The sequence below is a fragment of the Lichenostomus cassidix genome, chromosome 1 (genome assembly GCF_008360975.1).
Source record: "Lichenostomus cassidix isolate B80296 chromosome 1, HeHo_3.0, whole genome shotgun sequence".
Classification (NCBI taxonomy): Eukaryota; Metazoa; Chordata; class Aves; order Passeriformes; family Meliphagidae; genus Lichenostomus; species Lichenostomus cassidix.
In genome coordinates, this window is record NC_139479.1 from 62,028,798 (window position 1) to 62,048,654 (window position 19,857).

Here is a 19,857-nt window from a genome sequence, read left to right on the forward strand (position 1 = left end):
GGCAGCTCTGGCTCCTGCTCTCCTCACAGCTTTGCTCCACTTTGAACAAATAAAGACTCTGTGGAGCAAAGGTGTCATTTTTTCATGTGCATGTGTGTGCTTTAGATCCCACCTACTCCAGCCATGGAGCTATGAAGGCAATGGCTCCTTCTGGGTTGGGTTATATTTATTACTCATGTGACCTGCAGCAAGGCTGATTGGATTCTTTGGCAGGAAATGGAAAGGAAGCGAGGAACAGATTTGAAAGCAAAGCTGAGAATGGCAGCAAAGTGCCAGGCAAGATGCTGAAGATAGGGCAGCATTTCACATCTTTCAAAAGCCTTACTTGAAATTAGCCTTTTGTTAGCACAGCAGGTGAAAAAAATCAAGACACACAGAGAAAACCCAAGAGTGATTTGTAAAAGCTGACTGGACATTACTGGATGTTCAAAGCCAGATCAATCACTGCAATATATCTCTCACATATATTGAAAGGAAAAACATCATGCTTTCAAATACCACACTATCAATCTGCATTTAATAAGCCCACAGTGCTCTGAAGAGGCATCTCTCACCTGCTGCTGATCTCCCAACACTTTAATATTGATTTAAATCACAGATTTTATTCACATTATTGAATAAAAATCATAGAAAAAAACTAGAAATCATGAAAATCCTAACCACAATAAAAAGCCACTTTCACATTGCAATTAACTGGAAGATTCAAGTATTGATTTTGCACAGCATAAATAACTGCTCTCCTCCAATCCCTTTTTCCTACCCTCAGTCTTCTGCTAGTTGAGATAGGTCAGCATGAGCAGTGTGTAAAAGAGCATGACTATGTGATAACTTCAAACAGCAGAAGTCTTGATGTTCCTTACCATCACTCAGCCAAAGAGCCTATTTTTACCTCAAATGTTAGTGGTGTGTCACTTGAGATATCCCACAGAGTACAGATGGGATTAACATCAGGGGTGCTATCTCAGAAACTAAAGCTCTAAATCTTTATAAGAGCTGAGGAAATATTTTCATTTCAAAGGAAAAACCCATACATTTTTTGCTTTCCACTCTTTCTGCTGGGCTGGGTGTGAATATCTCTAGCATTCTGCAGTTGAAAAAAAAAACATTAAGAACTTTTCTTTCAAGTATAAGTAGTCCTTTCTGATATGTAGGAAAAAAGAAAGATTTGCAAGAAACTCCTAAATCTATTAGGACTTCCATGATACTTTTTATTTTCCATCAGTGGCAACAGCAACAACAGTGAAGTGCAGCAACCATCACTCCAGCAGAAGTTACAGAGGAAAAGAAACAGTTTCATGAAATATCAAAGCATTCAGCCATTCACCTCACTCTTCCAATAAGGCACAATCTTACTTCCAGCAGATTTTCCTTTTATCCTCTAGGTACAAGTCTTTCCATCATGACTGAATTTATGCCATTATATTTAGAGAGGCTGCGTGAATGGAGGGGAAAAAAGGAGGAAAGGAGGAAACTAAACACACAAACAGAACAACTTATACATATTACATACAAATGTCAGAAGTGGGATAGGCTGAGCTTTGGACAGGCAAAAGTTGCAGGTAGGGACAACAAAGCAAGGATGAAATGCAAGTTGATTCCCAGCACACATACGGGTTTAATGTTTGCATTGCTGTCCCTGCACAGATGTCAGGATCTCAACCTGCTAAGCCAAGTTTCTGGTCTTTCCAACAAGTCTCTTTTCAATAAGAACTGACTCTGCACCCACAGAGCATAGTTTATAGTGACCAGCAACCCACAAGAAGTTTTTGTGTCCATTTTGAAAGACACGATCTTATGTAAATGTTGAAATCTAACAATTCTTGGATTATTATGCTAACCCTACTGGACAAGATGATCTACAATAGCCTTGGAGATGGAACAGAGAGCCTGCATAACTTCTCTATGCTAAACTAGAAACATATTCAACATCCCCTCCTCATAAAGCTGACTTTTTTGTCAACATTTATGTGTCTTTCTAAACCTACCAACAGCTTCAACCAGAGTTGGAAATTTTCTAAGTTGAATATATTTGTCTCAGCTTATTTTTCTCACAGATCAAAGTTTTGTCACTGTTGACTTAATGGGAACACAACACAAAGCAAGGAGCTTATAGAGAAATGATTCCCTGAAATTCTATACGAAAAAAATTCTTCCCTGAAAGTCTGGTTGATCTTCATGTGTGGGATAGGCTGTGGAGAGGAGAGCCATAAGAATATGGCAAATTGGACCATACAGCTTCTGTGTGTGTACCTAGCACATTTCCAGGTTGAAAATCTCTCTGTAAACTGTTGCTCTCTTGCACAGCAGCAGACAGCAACACACAGAGATGCCTGCCAGTGTGATGTTAAATACTCCAACGTGTGATTCAGTGATCTGCCAGTACTCCATGCTATATATTGCAACTAACAGCATAAAGCTCCTTGATTCGGTCTTATCTGGTTTAAAAATATTCTCACTGTGTGTTTCAAACCAATTTTCTCCTAAAAAAAACAGTGTCAATGCTGCTCTCTCTACATGCAGCTGTAAGGATTCCCAAGAAAAGCCATTAGCAGAATCTGAATCCAACAACCACGTAACTTCAGGATCACCCCAACGGACTTATTCTTGATGCAATTTCATGCTAAATGGATCTACAGGGCCAAATTGTGGATATTTTGGATCCAGAAGCCTGAAGTGTGTCATTTAGCAAAATATTATGGACTAGTACTCAAGGAAGCTGGCAAAGACAATTTGGCCAGGCAGGCACAACAGGGAAACACCTTTTAAAAGGATGTGTGATTAAATGGAGAAGACAGGTTTGCCCCACCTGGACATAAATCCCTTCCCCACCGTTATTCCTGCACTCAAGATAGAACTAAAGGTTCTAAGGTCTTTAAAACATAAAAGCAACCAGAAGAGACAGGTTTAAACTCTTGGCACCAGAACCTGATAGTATCTGGAGTTTCTCCCTTCTCTAGAGCAATAACAGGCCTTAGCAGAACAGGGAAGCTGAAACATGAAACGCTCCACAAAACCCCAAGACACGCAGAGCTGGGGGGAAGGGGTGCCAAACCCTTCTTATCTCATTCCCTCGGTTTCAGTGTGCAGCAATGAAATGGAAAGCAATTTTGCAACTGGCTTTGGCAGCTGTAGAATCGCATCCGTGGGTATTCACGTTCCCAGCAGTCACGCAACTGTTCTTCCATGCAAATGCACACGGAGCCCTCCGCATGCACCTTGTCTCACACACCAGTCCCCAGAGCTTTATCAGTGCTGCAGCCAGCAAGGTGAACGGCAGCCAGTAATGGCTTCCTTGTTGCTATGTAAAAAAGCAGGATTTATTGATAGAAGTATTTGTTCCAGATATCTGGAAGTCTTTTAATTGTAGCCTTAATAAAATGCTGCTCTCCTGACCCTTCTGAACAGCACTAAATTTGTTACAGCACGTGGAGATGAAACAGAGGACAGATTACAGTGACCTACCTGAATGAGCAGTCTTGTTAGATAGATTTAAGTGAAAGGGGCAGAAGCGAGGCACTTCAGGTTATTTCACATCTCGCTTCACTATGCTTCTGAACACTGACTAAAGGCACTGCAGCCTGCAGTTCTGCCTGACAGGAGAATACTCAGCAAAGTGCTCTGAACCTGCTCTCACGCATTTGGGTTCATTTTCCACAATAAACCCTCGTCTTGGATCAGCTACACCAGAAACTGCAAATCTTTCAGCCCATCTAGACCACATGCAAAGATTAGACCAAGTTTCAACCAACCTCAGATCCGTTTGCTGCACTAAATTAAAAGCCTGTGACACTTGGAAGGCTTTTGCTGCAGGGCAGGTTCAGAAAATGTTACCAAACCTGTAGACACCGCAGATGGCACTGAGTCAGGCTGCCGCACCCCAAGGTGTTTGGTTAGCAGCAAGAGGGTGATGTGTTCAAGGATGTCCTTCAGGGACACACTGCATGCCACCTGTGCTGCTTTGTGCTGACTGGGCTCAGCAGCTGAACACAAGGCTTTGAGAAGTCAGGATGTCACACCCTTTTTTTTGTGAGGTGGGTCAGGAACCCTCTCTATCAATTTTCTTTTACAATATCCATCAACAAAAGACATGGCGAAGCATCAGTAATAAATGAAGCAGCATGACTGGAGTGTCACATGCTGTTCATTCTTCCTCAGGTTCAACAGATATTACCTCTTGGTATCACAGCTTCTCTTGTCTTCATCCCTGTTTACATGCATCCTCCAAATTCTATAGGAGTTTGTGCCAGAAAGAAGCAAGAGAGTCTAAGCTCTGAAGGCTTCCTTTCATAAGTATTTAAATACTTTCCTGCTTTTCTAGTTAATTCCAGAGTGGGCATTTCTCATTAAATTCAAGGACTGATTGGTTCTACATGACGGAGATTAAATTGTAATGACATTTATACAATACAGTAATAAAACTTAATTAATTGTTCTTCACTACATCAAAGCCCAAACAGGATGTCAGCAATTCTATATGCTCCAAGAACACCTTATTTTATTTCAGATGTTAAAAGAGAGGAGGATTGTTTATAAAGAAGGTTTTAGTCCACTTTTTCAGCTCTGTCTTACCCCACTTAATCTCCCAGTTATTGCATTAAATTTGCCAGTGCTGCAATCCCTTTTTTAAAATAGGTATTATTTTTAAAAATTTGTAAAAATAAGGTATTAGAAAGAGCACTTCAGAGGAAAAGGAGCCAGATGTGCTGGCACTTCTCAGCCTGTGTTCTATCAACCATCAGAATGTAGCTGAAAAAATGACAAAGATTTAAGCACACATATATCCATGCAAGCAAACAAACAAAAAAACCCACACATAAAATAAAAGTAAGAACCAAACATCAAAACTTAGCCTATTTTTCAGTTGGGAGTATTTTAAAAGCATTAAAAAGCACTATGGCAACACTATACACATTACGAGTTAAAAAAAAATTAGACACATGGAGAAAGTGGGTCAAATTCAATCCTTATCTAAGGAGACAGATGCCAGTGCAGTCAATAGAGTTTAGTTAAAGCTTGAATGGGTACTACTCTATGAGTAACAAAAAACATCATGAAGAAAGAGTGCAAACTTCTGTATATTTTGTGTGCACATGGAAATGCCTCAGAAAAGATGTATCATTTCCTTTACACTTACAAGTGGCTTCTCTGCATCCTACCAAGTTATGTCCTTCACCCTCTTCCCATTACTCGAGAAGACTTAGCTGTTCTGCTGTAAAGTTCCCTCTACCTGGATGGTGCATAGCTTGGCAGGGATGATCCTTTCTGCATTATTTAAAAATATTCCCTCCAAGACATAGATGGTTCCTGCCGAAAATTGCAGAAGTTGTGTTAGAAGCATCAAGCCTTTCTCTGTCTGACCTTGTGCCCTCCTGGTTAACCACAGCATCTTCACCTCATACTTAGGATTTCTCAGCTGGGAAAGGAAAGAGGAAAAGTTCTCTGCAAACCCTGCAGTTAATTCAGGCTTTGCCCCACTTCTCTGCCAATTCTGGCTGTATTAGCAGCTTTAGCTGTCTCAACCCACATACCATATTGGCTGTACTACAATAACAGCTTAATTGTCACAGGATAAATCTTGTTTAAGCATCTGAAGCAAGTCCTAGCTGGAAACTATTTTGCACGCAAAATCAGGGATGCTCTGGAGTTGTACCCTGGAAGTGCTGGGAACCTTGGTGTTATGGTGAGGCACAACAGTACTCCTCTAGTTCTTTCAGCAGACAAGGAGCTAGAAATCTGAAAAACTGGACAGCCCTGAGTCACAAACTTCTCTGTTCACAGGGCCATAGGGTCCAAAACCAGCCCTAAGACATCCAGAGTCTCTGGCTCTTGCTGTAGATAAACCTATAGGCTCTTTCATGAAAGTTTGAAAAATTTCTTCTCCCTTTGGAAATCAAGTTGGAGGTAAAGTTAAAAACCTTGCTAGGTTTTGAAGAGCACAGAGTACAGCACTGTGCTCTGTTTTTCTTTGCTTTTGTTTTCTGTTCAATTTCTCTAATCATAAGCCAGAAAAGATGTTATTCATTAGCATTACTGAGTATCTTTTGAAAATCAGTGGGCCACTGAAAGTCTTCTCACTGTCTTTTCTTCTCCAGTTCAAACTGCAAACAACACTTAGAAATGGTGTTACTAAGTTCACAAGTCTGAATGGATAGCAGCAGGTGTGATTGGGCTGATTGATTTTGCAAGAGCTATTTTTCCTGCCAGGTTTTAAAGTTTATCATCATCTCAATACTAAAGATAGTCCTTATGATTTACTTCCATAAACTCAGGAGAATAAATTTAGCTATTTTCTTTAACAGGTATTTATTTCAGGACAGCTCTGTGGAACACTTCAGATAAAAGGCAGAACTATCAAGGAGTCTCAGGTCTTTCCTTCTGCAAGGAAAAGGGCCCTGTGTGCTTCCTTGACATCACAGCACAAAGTCCTGAGTCAACAAGCCACGTAAGCTCATACCGATCCAAAAAAAGGCTTTCCTCACCTTCTGCCTTGCTGTTGAAGGGATTTCCTTGTCCCACCCACATTCACCCCAGGAACAGCCTCTACCCCATAGCAATGAAGTACATAAAAACTAACTGAAAACCAGCCTCCTACTGTAAAATAAGCACCATTCAGTTCATGAGCTATTTCCATTCTAATATGGCAGGGAAACACTCCATATCTTTTGCTCTGTGAGGAAAACACATACCAGCTGTTCTTTTATGAAAAATTTACATTGAGCACTCAATTTTCTAAGAAGTCTGAATTTCTCCTTGTCACTGACACCCAAATAAACAAACCAGCTCAAAGCCAAAAATTCTCAAAACCACAATGCAGAGGAGTCATGCTACAAAGCAAATCGAAAAGAAACCCAAGTATGGAGCTTCTGCTTTGAATGTCTTCTTTAATCAGGCTCCAAAGGATGAATTCAGCAGGGGAGAACAGATTCTGTTGATTTATTTAGTTACATATTTTATGTTTTAGTTCAGAGTCAAATTCTCTCTGTTTTCAGGTTACTGAAGGTATTTCAGAATGAAACATCAAATACCAGAGGCCTCCCAGAAATCCATGTGACTTACCTTACATAATTACATTCTGAGCTACTTGCTTTGAACCAAAAATTTTCAAGAGGATTTCACTACGGGTGCAAATGGGTCCAAGCCTACCTTTTGGGTTGGGTTTGTTTTCATACAGCTTCTGGCACAAGGTGGGAGAAGCACAACATGCATGCATGCAAACATCAGCTCCATGAAAAATGTGTGTCACTTATCAGTTATTTCTGCTTCCACTGACACTCAGTTTTAACTTAAAATTAGTCTGCTGTTAACTAAAACCATATACTTCCACTACAGCAACAGTATAGAGGGCTAGAGTCTCTGATGCAAAAAATTAAAAAAAAATTATTTTATGCAAGCACAAATTCCTAATTGGGAGCATTTTGTATGTTGGGGTGCATCTTATCAAGTGGTCACTGGAAAAGTGGCAAAAGTAACTCGAGTCTGTGTCATAGAATTCGAAGAGAGCAGTAATATTAGCAAAAGCCTAGTACTATAATTAGAAAATGAGTAGCTCCACTCCTTTAGGATTCACTAGCACACAGAACATCAGAAAGGATGGACAGAGTGAGATCTCTTTTATGTACACCTGACACATAGAGGTTTTCTGCTTTCTGCAAACGATGTTCATCAGAAGGAGAGTTTTTCTCTGTGGATACCTACCCATTAATTGGCAATTTCGTTTGTTATCCTGCTAAAACTATTAATACAATAGTTTTCACACAGCTGTTTTGCTAGATTCATTACTGTTTGAAGTAGTGGGAGATCAGCCTTGGGTTTGGCTGAGGGTCCTGGATCTCAGAATTTTCTGTTTGACCCCCAGATTTGATGTATTTTATTTATGCAAAAGCCCCCTGATTTCAGCAGAACCATTCAAACACACAGCTACTTCCATGGGCAAGCACTAACAGAATCAGGGCAGTGAGCAAACACAATTTTATTCCCTTTATTCTACTGTTTTCCCAGCATAAAAACCTTATGGTCACCTATAACATTACCTCATACCTTGTCTGTCTTTTTTTCTTGTTTTTCCAATATGGCCATGTTTTCTTTCAGAACTTTCACAATCTCAGCAGGATTTTTGTGTGATTTACTAAACAAAGGCATGGTCTTTCTTCACCTGGATGTCTTCCTTCAGGATACTAGAGGACTAAATCAAAAATAAATCAAACAACAAACAAAAACAGCTTTTAAGGTTTAGACAAAAATGCAATAAAACCACACAAATCCATTATGAACAAGAAAATTTTATGCCTCAGACTCTACATTTTGCTTCAGCCACTCAGTGGGGCAGTAAAAGTTCTCATGTATAGTTATTGCAAGTTCATCAAGGATTCGCAAGCCACCATTAGAACACAAAAAGCAACAACTCAACACCTGCACAGGAGCGGGATGAGCCCTGAAGGAAGCTCTGACCTACAGGTCAGCACTCCAGCAAGTCCATGCCTATGTCCAATGTGTTTTGCACACTGCACATCTGGCAGGCTCCACTAGATTTCACATAGGGGTTTCTGTCAGATTTCACCAGCTCCACCACAATGCAGAAACCCAGCTGCAGAAAACAGCACACCAAAACCACCCTGTGTTTAGATCATTGGAAATTAGAGTCCCAGCTTCTCTGACATCTCTCCTTCTTCAGCTACTTTTCTTTTTCAGCCTAAGGCACCTTGAGAGGAAGCAGTGTAAGCCATCCCCTAAGTCCGACAGACTTCAAGAATCTGTGGGTCAGATATCACTTGTGTAAAACATTGCCTGAATTAAATAAGGAACAGAGGATTAGGCCCAAATATGAACACAAATGCTTTCATGACATTTAAATGAAAGACTGAGCATTTTAATGAAAATGGATTGCTTATTTAATTTAAAACATTCTTCTTCTGTACGGCTAGAAAGGCAAATACCACATCACTGCATTTATATGTTTAGTTTCTGATCTTACAAAGCCTTAGGCTGTGAATACTTATGGGTTTTGCTGAGGGTCCAACACAAAGATCTAATGAAGTCAGTGACTGACTACAGATGGGAATATGTTCTGGTTAGAAGCACACCACCATTCTGGACTGCATTCCAGTTTGTACAATAACAAAAAAGAGGGAAAAAAAAACCCTCAAAAGCAAAAATAATCTCAAACTTTCATCTCCTTCCACAACAAAAGAAAAACATCACAATCCCTCCACACACACATTTGCAAAATTAGTTGTGAAAACATAAATGCATACACAAACCACCTCAATCTCATTATTCTCCAACATTTACAATAATAAAAAAAAAGCTTTATACAAGAGGTTTGAAAGGACAGAATTAAACAAGCAGAATATACATAGTGTAGAGAAGAAAGCCCAGTGGTCCCAAAGAACCAACTCCTGTCATGCTTCATTGTTACTATGGACACGCTACAGAGTCCATCAGGAAATATGATCCCATTTGAGCCATACATCCATGTGTTACTAATCCCCAAATATCCTATGGAATTAATACCCAGATTAGACATACTTTCTATTGCAACTATAAATAGTAACCATATAAAACAGCCAAGTACAAAATTCAAACTTTTAAAGCAAAATCTATGCAGGCTCTGTGCTAACGTCTTATTAAAAACATTTCAAAACATTTTTGCAGATTATCTTTACAGGAACAGTTTCTATGACACACAGGAAATATTTTTAAATGTCTTATTTAAACCAAAAGTTCTTTTACAGTGTCCAAAGTAGGTGAGTTTGTATATAGCTTCTCATTTGTTGCTAGGTCAGTTTTACAGGGATATTTTTACATTCAGCATCTGAAAGCTCACCACTTTCAAATTCCCCTTTTCAAGCTCCTCACAGTCCAGTTCAAACTCATTTTTATTTCTCCAGTTTTGGCTACATAATCTTCACTCCTTAGCTGAGCTCGAAACTGCAGAGTCCTGCTCCCATGAAGCTCACAGATGCAAGCTTTGGCAGCACCAGCCAGCAGAGCAGAGTCACACCTCAGCCTGACAAGGTGCAAGGTTGAAGCCTGGCTGTACTAACAACTCACCCTTTGGGGCACATTCAGCTACACACAAGCACTGGGAAAGACACTGATGCCACTATTATAAAATTAGGTTGTTTAGATGCTGCTAACAAGTGCCAAGCACTCTGTAATCCCACATGTGCTGCAAATAGAAGATTAATAATTCACAATACACTTTGAGAAGGACCTGATTCTGCATGTTTTTATTATTCTGAAGACAAAGCATGAGGATGTGATGATGCAAGAGAGAGAGAGTCTGGAAGCAGGAGCTTAAGAGGCAAGTTGCATTTCAGAAAATAAGCATTTTCATCCAGGGTGGGGTAGGTATATTCAGATTGCTAAAGTCATCCTTTCATCTTTTCCTCTCAGAAATCTTCACACAAAGAAAAGCAAAGGAGGAGATAATTTGATTTTTTTAAATGAAGCACTCATGAGCTAGAGGTTCTGAGATTTTTAAAACATTAAGTTCACATTTCTAACTGAAATGCTGACAATAAACTATTATTTCCTCCCAAAAAGTAACTTACATAGATGTCTAGAGTAGAGTCTCTGCATTTAAAATAATCACTAATTTTGCCATAGAACCTGCACTTTTCCACTGCATAGTTCCAGTATCACCACCAAGTCACCACAGCAGTGCTCAGTGATAAAATACCATTTTTCTTCACTACATACCCTACCAGCATCTTAATCACAACAGCAAAAACACCAATAATAGGGCAGGAAGAGACTCAAGAAACTGTTTAATTCATTGCTGTGTTGAACAGAGCCAAGTCTCTGCATTACTTCATTATATACAAAGCTTTATATACAAAGCAAAGCCTCTGCATATGCAAGTGGAGGGAGGCAAAGAACAAAGGGGAAAGAGAAACAGATATGCATGAAATAACATTTTGGGATTTACCCTTTCTCAGGATACAGTTTTTAACCTGGCAAAAGATGATCCATCAATTCAGAAAATACATACTGGCAGCTGAAAGTTCTGGTCCCTCTTGGTTCTCCAAGCAGGAATGTTCTATCGGGACAGATGCTATCCACAATTACAGGTGAATAGCTACTGAGGCTAAAGTCACTCTGCTGAGATTTGGAAGTTGTACTCCTTAGTCTTATGGCTGGCTATCCCATAAGGCAAGTGGGAAAACAAGGACTTCTCCACCTTTGTTCCTCATGACTGGATTTTCCAGAATCAAAGAAAGCACAAGCTCTCACTAAAGGAGCTTTTATCACAGCTGGGCATTTCTGTCCTGTCCTCCTCTTTGTATCACCTCTCTGCTCTCTAAGCTTTTTCTTGGAAGGTCTTCTGTTCAGTAGAGGCACTAATTTGGCTTAAAGGTCCTATTCTTTACATCATTTATTTTCAGTCTAGTTTTTGGAACCTGCTATTTTCCAGACATCTAGCCATCTCTGTCAAGGTTGCTTGAAAACTCACAGTAAGTTCAAAAGTTGCCATGGTAAGAGTCTTAGGATGAGAAATGGACAGTGTGGCCACATAAGCTTCATTTTCTCAAGAAACTAGTCTAAAAATAACTGAAAAACAAAGACGAATCACAATTGAAAAGAATGCAACACAGGCTCACCAAAGGTAGCTTATACTACAGTCACTTATAAATATATTTTTAAACAGAGAAAATGCAGAAGAATCCATGTAGCTAACATGGAAATGCACTAATGTGTGCAAAAAAATTAGTTGAAAGAAAATTATCATGTTATCTGACTGAGAAGGTAGGAGCAATTTGTGGACAGGATCATATTTACAGAGGGAGAGGAATTAAGAGCCTATCCAAAAATTGTGGTTACTCAAAAGATAAAGATATCATCAACATGTAAGAGGACTGAACTATCGCTACCTGAGAAACTGGATGGAGTCAAGAACCAAGATAATAAAAATGGGATAAAAGTTCAGAGTAGCAAGTATCAGATAATGCTGAATGGCAGATGAGACACAGTTTGCAGATGTTCCAGATCCCTGGAAACATTCAAGATCAGATTGGACAGAACTCTGGGTAACCTGATCTACTTGAAGACATTCATGATAGGGGGAATTGGACGAGATGACCTTTAAAGATTCCTTCCAAGCCAAACCATTCTATGAACATCTGCTTCAAGCTGAGGACTTACCATAAGAAATTATAAAAACAGGCAGCTGGTGACATATACAAACATACACGTATTTTACAGATGTGAGAAAGACAGACGCAAATCTGTAATGACTCACAAAAATAATGGTCAGTAGAAATCCAAAGGTATTTATGTCTTTGTATAAAGACTTGATAGACCTTCATACAGAACATTCTGTTCAACACAGCCCTGAACACCCACAGTCGAGTAAAATCAACAGAGGTTAGAGTGGGTGGAGAGAAGCACACTGTATGGCCAGAAAAATGGGAAGACCAGCATGTCTTGGAGGCTAAAAGTGCTCACTTTCATAAGTTTAGAATAAAAATACAGGAGAGATGAAAAAGTTATTTCAGCTTAAATAACAATAACAGTTCATTTATGTGGAAGTAAATGGCTATAAACTGCTGACGAATAAACTTCAGCTGAAAATGTAAAGGTTTCCACCCACTGGAGCTCTGAGATTTTGAAGTTACCTACTCTACCAAGCACACTACAGAGCATCTGTTCATAAATTTTTGACCCTGCTGTCTGGCAGCAAGGGACAGGACTGAATGAACCCCTTTCTTTCCTACTTTCTAGGAAAACTTTTTCCATCTAGTGGTTATTCAACATAACTTTTCATAACATCAGAAATGGATTGTGGACACTCCTGAATTCATAATGGAGAACCAGCCAACTTGTGAAACATTTAGGTTTGATGATGTTATTTCATTGGTGCTCTTGAGAGGACCTTATGAGACCAAGCAAAGCAACAGCTATATCTCACCAGACCAACTCTCCTGGTCTCAGAGGTTGTGTCTCCCAGTCATGAGGAAAATGCCCCAGCAGTGCTGTAGGAGGAACTGAGGTTTCCTAAGCCTGCTGTTTCCATCAGCATGAACATGACATTTCAGACACCAGAGCTGGAGTGTCCAGCACATTTTAGGAACTCTACTTTTACAACAGTGCTTTCAGGGAGTATCATTCCTTCTTTCTTTGGGAGAAAAAAAAATGGCACTGATGTTATATTAGGTAAACCACAGAAACACCAAAAGGCAATATTAAAGAACCACATTCTAAATGTTGGGCTGGTTTTTTTGAGTCAGGAAGAAATGGAAAAAAAAAAAAAAACAGACTAAAGCAGTGAATTGAATCCAGAGGTGGATGTGGTTTACAAGATATTAGTTTTAGTGTATTCAGTAGCCTGTCAAAGTTAACATCCCTTCATATTCAGGGCATACCATCTCTCAGAGGTCTCCAACTCTATACACATTTAACCAAGATGGAAAACACAATTTCAAAGAACCTACCTACCTACTTTTATTCTGTCCCCTCTGCAAAGGGAGAAGCTGAAACACAGAGAGACTACAAGACTTACCCAAGGCCATGTAAAAAAAAAATCAGTGGCTGTGTCAGGAATGCAACCTAGATCATCTGACAACAAAGCCTACACTTTATCAGACTTCAAAATATCCCTTCTGCATGTTTATCTGCTCATAAAGAGAATGTATTAAAAAAAATAAACACAGCTATAAAACACAGAAAGAGATCTAGTTCTGATTATAGGCACTCTCCAAAACTTCTTTGCTTTTAATCATAAACTTCCTTATAAGTTGAAAAAATTACAACTGAACTTGTAATCATGATGAAGGAAAAATGTACACAGCAACACCACTCTGCTAAGCAGCCCATCCCACTATGAAGTGACTCAGTAAAGCTTGGTAACAAATGCTTCTTCCTGCCCACGAAAGCAAGAATGGAAGAGAGCATGTGAGCCCATCCATGCACTCTTTGCAGATGCTTCTTGGGACAAAACATTTGGTCTTTGAAAATGAATGAGAAAAAAAATTTCCTTCCCACTGAGTATCAGACATTTGTCTTGCCTTAGCTCCTGAACTTCATCAAGTTATTGACCAGAATCAAAAAATTTCAATAACTCCTATCATGTGAGTGTTTCTGGAATGGCAAAAAAACCCCTTTGTTTCCCATTCATGGCAATGTGCCGATGACCCATATATTTGGGTCTTGAGTTGGCACACTTTCTTCATTGTTTTGTCCAATTCAGTCTCTACATATTGAAGAAGTCACATTTCTACCTCCTGCCATATTTGGGAAAGTTGTTGCAATGACAGAGCAATGTACTCAAACCAGGAGATGGAAGCCCCCATGTGTGATGAGCACACTGAGGAGCCCAGTTTGTCCTCCCCAGTGCAGTCCACTCACATAACTAATGTTTTATTTGATACGCAGAAGGAATCAGGGCTATGGAACAAGCAACTTCTCTGCAAATTCTCAATGAGTTGCAGATTTTGGAAGGTGCATTGTAAATGGGACAAAAGATTAACAGAAGACATGACAGTTTTTTGGTTAAGGGGAATGAATGCCATCTCTTCTTGGCAACAAAATTATTCCAAAAACCCAAGGGTTTACTCATCATAAGCTTTGATGTTGGCTACTTTTTGCATTACCTGAAGTGAAGATAGATATTAGCTGAAATTTCACCTGAACACACACAACATCACAGTTATGCCTACCATCGCCACAAATGTCTTTTTTTTTGGCAGGCGACGAGCATCCTGAAGATCGGACATGGAAAAGAAGTAGCCAGCTCTATCCTTAATCTGATCACCTCTACAGAAGGAGAATAATAATATCACAGAGTTGTTCAACATTGTTTTGAAACTGAAGGCACTCATGGTGATGCTCCACTCAAGTGCTTTGGTGTAGCTCTATGGAAGCACTCAAAGAAATTATTAACTTTTTAACTGAGTGCTTGAATACAAATTTAATAAGAAAACTAAAAAACCTATATAGTTTTTCAGCAAAAAGCAATTTGGTCACTGAGGCAACAGTTTGATAAACACTTTGTTCTGTGATGGTGACACCCTGCTCTACATGCATTCACATCCCTACAGCCTCTGCAGGAGCCATACAGCTGTTGCAGGGCCATATGGTGAGCCAGGGCAGGGAAGTGACCCAGGTTAACAAAAAGTAGCCTGGTGGGGAAAAAAAGATCACCTAGGTTTTCAGTGCATCTCTGCCCACAGTTTAGAGCTGTACCAGCACAAGAGGGGAAGAAGGGGATGGGAGGAGGGTACAGAGACAGGGCTACTGGAGCAGATGCTACAGCTCAGATATTCACCAACCAAACCCAGAATGAGGCAGTGATGATCATAAAAGGGGTATAAATGTGTGGTAAGGTAATACAAAATGCTTATCATAGAATAGTTTGGGTTGGAAGGAACCATAAAGATCATCTGGTTCCAACCCCCTGGGCAGAAAACACATTCCACTAGACCAGGCTGCTCAGAGCCCCATCCAGCCTGGCTTTGAACACTTCCAGGAATGGGGAGTTCACAACTTCTCTGGGCAACCTGGGCCAGTGACTCACCATCCTCACCATAAAAAAATTCTTTTTAATATCTAATCTAAATCTATCCTGATTAGGGTACAGAGAACAGAATTGAAGTTAAGAGCATTTAGGTATTTGACTTTGTTATCTTGTATCCTTCGATTGGAAGTCCTGTGTTTCCACATCCACTATTATTATTATTACTATTATTATTAATACTAGTACATATTATTATTAAATATTTATTGAAAAACAGCATTTGCCCACTGCAATGCCAGGTAAAATTCAGATTCCAAATCCATGCAGAAGTGGCATCCTGTGGCACCACACCTGCATCAATTGTCTCCATATAACAGGATCACACAGACTCTCCCAGTCATGCTAATGCACTAGCTAGAACTGCTAGGTTATTACTTCATGTTCAATAAAACCAGAAAAATACAAAACCAGAGATTTTACAGCCACCAGATTTACAGGATTGATGAGTCAAGAATATTTGGGATCCCAATTTGCTTTTGCTACCACAGAGGTCTTTCAAACCTAAAAGATTAAGAATTCAATTCCATGCTTAACTGTAGTCCATAGCAAAACTCCCACAAACTCTGTCATGCAGAAAGACCTCTCTTAACTAATGTCTCTGAAGTACACACAATTCTAACAGAAGAGCTCTTAACAGCTTTTCATTTACTTAACTAAAAGGGAAACCAAATTAAATATCCATTTCTAGTAGGAATAGTAACCGTAGAAATAATGGAAACCAGTAACATAATTTAAATAACACAAGCAGCAGCCAAGAGGGAATAAGACTTCCTCTAAACTCATTAGTGAGGAACATGAATAATGTTTTTGCATTTGGTCCAATATTACTAAACTTACCTCTCTACACACCATTCACTTCATCAAGTTCTTAGCAGGTCTGCTGTGATACTTTCAATAGCTTCGTGAAAGATTAAAATAATTTTCTATAGCAGTAATTTCACTTTACTACCAATATTAGCCCAAGAAAGATCCTTCGCTTTTAAGAAAAACCCCAACTTCTCTTAAGTTCAATTGAAGTTCTGCCTGATAAAGACCTCATGAATCACCCATCGGCCAGAATCAGCATTTCTAGAGGCCGAGACCTATCGGCTGCAAACGAGGAGATGTTTCATTTACATACGCTGTTCCTTGTGGCAGTTCACACGAAAGCTCATCTTCCCTTCATCTCCGTTCCCCGTGGCTTATGCAAGTGGCCACGCTCTCATTCCTCTGCATCTCAAGAGCCAGTCCGCAGCTGCAGGCAGCCCGCGGAGAGGAGCAAGAGAAATGATATATTGCAGATATTTTATTTTTGGAAACCACACTGTAAATAAAGCCATTTCCAGAGATATTCCATGGACACGGAGTGCTTGGTCGCAGAGCCAGCGCCTTATGTAACAGGAGGAGTATTGTTTAGGGTTGCCTGCATTAAAGAGCCACTCCTGGTAACACAGTTTACAAAGCTATAAAAAGCTACCGGCGTAACTATAGAGAACGAGCAGGCGGGAGGTTTATTACAAAAAGGCTGGTGCTGCCTGGAAAAAATGAAAGTTTCATTAAATCACTCAACTTCCCGTCACTCGGAGGACATCACCTCGGCTGACACTTACCGTGAGTGGAAAGGTGGGGTTCCTAGGCAGCCCGGCGCAGCCCCATGGCCAGGTGCTGAAGACAGCTCTGCCGCCTCCCCGCAGCCCGCGCCGCCAGCAGCCGCCTTCACTGTTCTTCCATTTAATTCCGCTCTATTCCCCCGTGCCGATCACCGACAAGTGGCAGAGACCAGACCGGCGATCCCGCGATTCGGCCTCCCGCTCTTCTCCTGCCGAGCGACCGCCAGCCTCTGGAAAAGCGTGAGCAGAAAGGATCGCTTGGACATGCACAGGCGCTCACAAGCAGCTGTAAATTTCCACTCCCCGCTGCCGGCGGCTTGACTCCCGGCTCCTCGCTGTTCCTGCTCCGACGAGCCCCGTGCCTGGGTGTGCGTTTTTCCCCCACTGCCCTCCCCGCTTCCCACTCCCTCGCTCGTCTTGCTCACAGGCTCACACACACACACCCCAAACTCCACGTCAGAGGAACGCGTGGAAAAGCAAAGGATGAAGCGATCGCTCCGCCGAGAGATTTCCCCAGGGTTAAGGGAGGACATGCGACGATTTCGCATCACTTCTGTAAGTTTCCATTCCCCTCCGAAGTCTGTCGGTGCAGGGGGAGGCATCGCTGACGGGTCCTCGCACCATCACGTGGCGGAGGCTGCTGGAATTAAATTATTCACCTTGCCGTCCTGCAAGGAATGCAAATAAGGGAGCCCAACAGCGGGCTGTTGTTACAAGACAATAATAAAATCAACATGCTCACGCACCACATCTTTCAGCAAAGTCCTGTCCAGAAAAGCTGAAGTTAAGCTGCTTCCTGCCCGACTATATATTATTACACAAAGACCCAATACTCTTCCACAATAATACTTCAGGGGATAAAAAAAACCCGACCTGCAGTATACTCTGAGCAAAATTTAAATCCTGCTGAAGAAAAACATTAACCAAAACTATTTTTTTCAAAGGCTAATATGATGAGGGAAAAAATCATAAAGTGTTCTGAAACAAGTACTATCAGCTATTATTAAGCATACAAATACAGCAAAATTTAATTAAAGGAATTTTTAGTGCTTCACTTTTCTCTCGCGGCAACTATTGTTTGGCAAGTGCCACACATTCCCAAAGGGAATGGCAAGTGCTGTCCCCTCTGCCCCTAGCCTTTTAACAGGCATTGAGAGCAGGGAAAAAAGGATGCTTTACCATGGGCTTTGCAAGGTAGGATTTAAAATGTATCCTCATCTGGATCTTGGCTGAGCCCCAGCAGGGATGAGTGCCCAGCATGTGTTTCTGCCAAGCTCACCAGCTTGGGGGAAAGACTTTACCTCCCATCCCTTCTTCCTCAGGGCACAACCTAGCCAAAGTCCTACATTATTAAAAATAATTTGGTATGCTACATTTGCTCGGAGAGCTGATCTCAGAGTTAGCAGCACTACAGTTGCATCAGATCTTGATTTAGGGCTCACCTGCAGTAGCTATTCACAGCCCTACATTAAAGGCAGCCAGAAAAAGCATGAGAAACCTCATTTCTGAGGAATACAGATGAAACAGACACCTTTTAAAGGGCTACCATCCTTTGCTCGCAATGCCAGCTATGAACTGAAGCACACAGGAGTATCCCAAATCCCCACTTCAAAGAGCCACTTGCCTGTCTCTCCTGGGCTCAGAGAGGCAGAAGCCATCTCTGCTGCCTTAACCTCCCTGCATTTGCTCCTGCCTTTGCACAGGAGGTACCAAGCCAACCTCAGATCAGCACATTTCTATTTTCAACTTATCTGTAAACACGTCACCATTTGTGCTCACACTTTACCTAGCAGATCATCAAGATATTGCAGCCCTGTGGTTTTGGACTGCCCTGAGCAGCACTGGGAACAGACATTAATTAGTGCTGCTCCTGCTGCACCAGAAAGCACTGCAACAAGTGACACCAAGTGGCAATGTCTGCTCCAAACCCCTCGTGAAATATTCTTCCAGCACTGAATTAAAGGCTCCACATCAGCCTCTGCTGACCAGGTTTCCCCTCCAGGCCTCCATCAGAGAGAGCTTGCCAAGCTCTGAGCAGGATGAGCCACTCTTCGAGGCAGCCTCCTTCTCCAGGGAGCTTAGTGGGAATGGGAACAACCTGCACAGATGTTTCGTGGCATGAAGGACTTGGGGAGGAAAACTGGCACTGGGCTTCTTTTCGTGGGTGCTCTGCTCTGTCCCAGCTGGGTGGGGAGAGGTACCTTACACCCACTGGGCCTGGTGGTACCTTACACCCACTCTGGCTTTGGCCCTTTCTGTTTTATCAGATACCATGGCCTTTGGGTAAACGTCACAGTGAAAGTCAAACGATAAACATTCTGCCCTTGGGCTACTACTGAAGGTATTGGCTTTTTCTGAGGCAACACAACAATCTAAGTACATCACTACTTCCACTGTGTGTTTTTAAGAGAATAACTTTGTTCCTCTACCTGTCCCAAGAGAAATTATATCTTTTCTTTTGTGAATCCACCACCACTTCAACAGGTAATACCTCACCTTTTTGTTGTACTGCAAAGTTCAGCAGTGGTAGGTGTTACCCTGAAATTGAACTATCACAGAAAGAGACTGAAAAATCAAAAAACAAGCTGTTTTATTTGCACATTAAGGGGCCCCACTGGGGATAATCTGTGTATCGCTGAGCTCCAGAAAGTGTTCATAGACCATTCTGAGTATCCTGGTTCTTTGGAAGTATAAGAAATTTATCTACCAAATAACTATCCTCTGTTTCAGACTAAATATGCTTGTTTTCCTGAT

At 41.0% G+C, this 19,857-nt stretch overlaps 1 protein-coding gene across 8 annotated transcripts in view; it reads right to left on the reverse strand.

The window, feature by feature from the left end:
* The window catches only part of CAB39L (calcium binding protein 39 like), a 60,117-nt gene that overhangs the window by 26,619 nt on the left and 13,641 nt on the right, over window positions 1–19,857 (reverse strand). Inside the window, exons 1-3 of one of the 8 annotated variants that reach the window (XM_085060039.1) lie at window positions 17,547–17,702; window positions 17,104–17,333; window positions 8,038–8,182 (exon numbers count right to left, since the gene is read on the reverse strand). In XM_085060039.1, the coding sequence (XP_084916165.1) occupies window positions 8,038–8,139 (102 nt within the window). In that variant the 5' untranslated portion in view covers window positions 8,140–8,182; window positions 17,104–17,333; window positions 17,547–17,702. Of the gene's footprint in view, window positions 1–8,030; window positions 8,183–16,351; window positions 16,607–16,634; window positions 16,838–17,103; window positions 17,499–17,546; window positions 17,703–19,857 lie in introns of those variants that run through there. The other 7 variants (XM_085060047.1, XM_085060090.1, XM_085060033.1 and 4 more) reach the window with 7 other exon arrangements.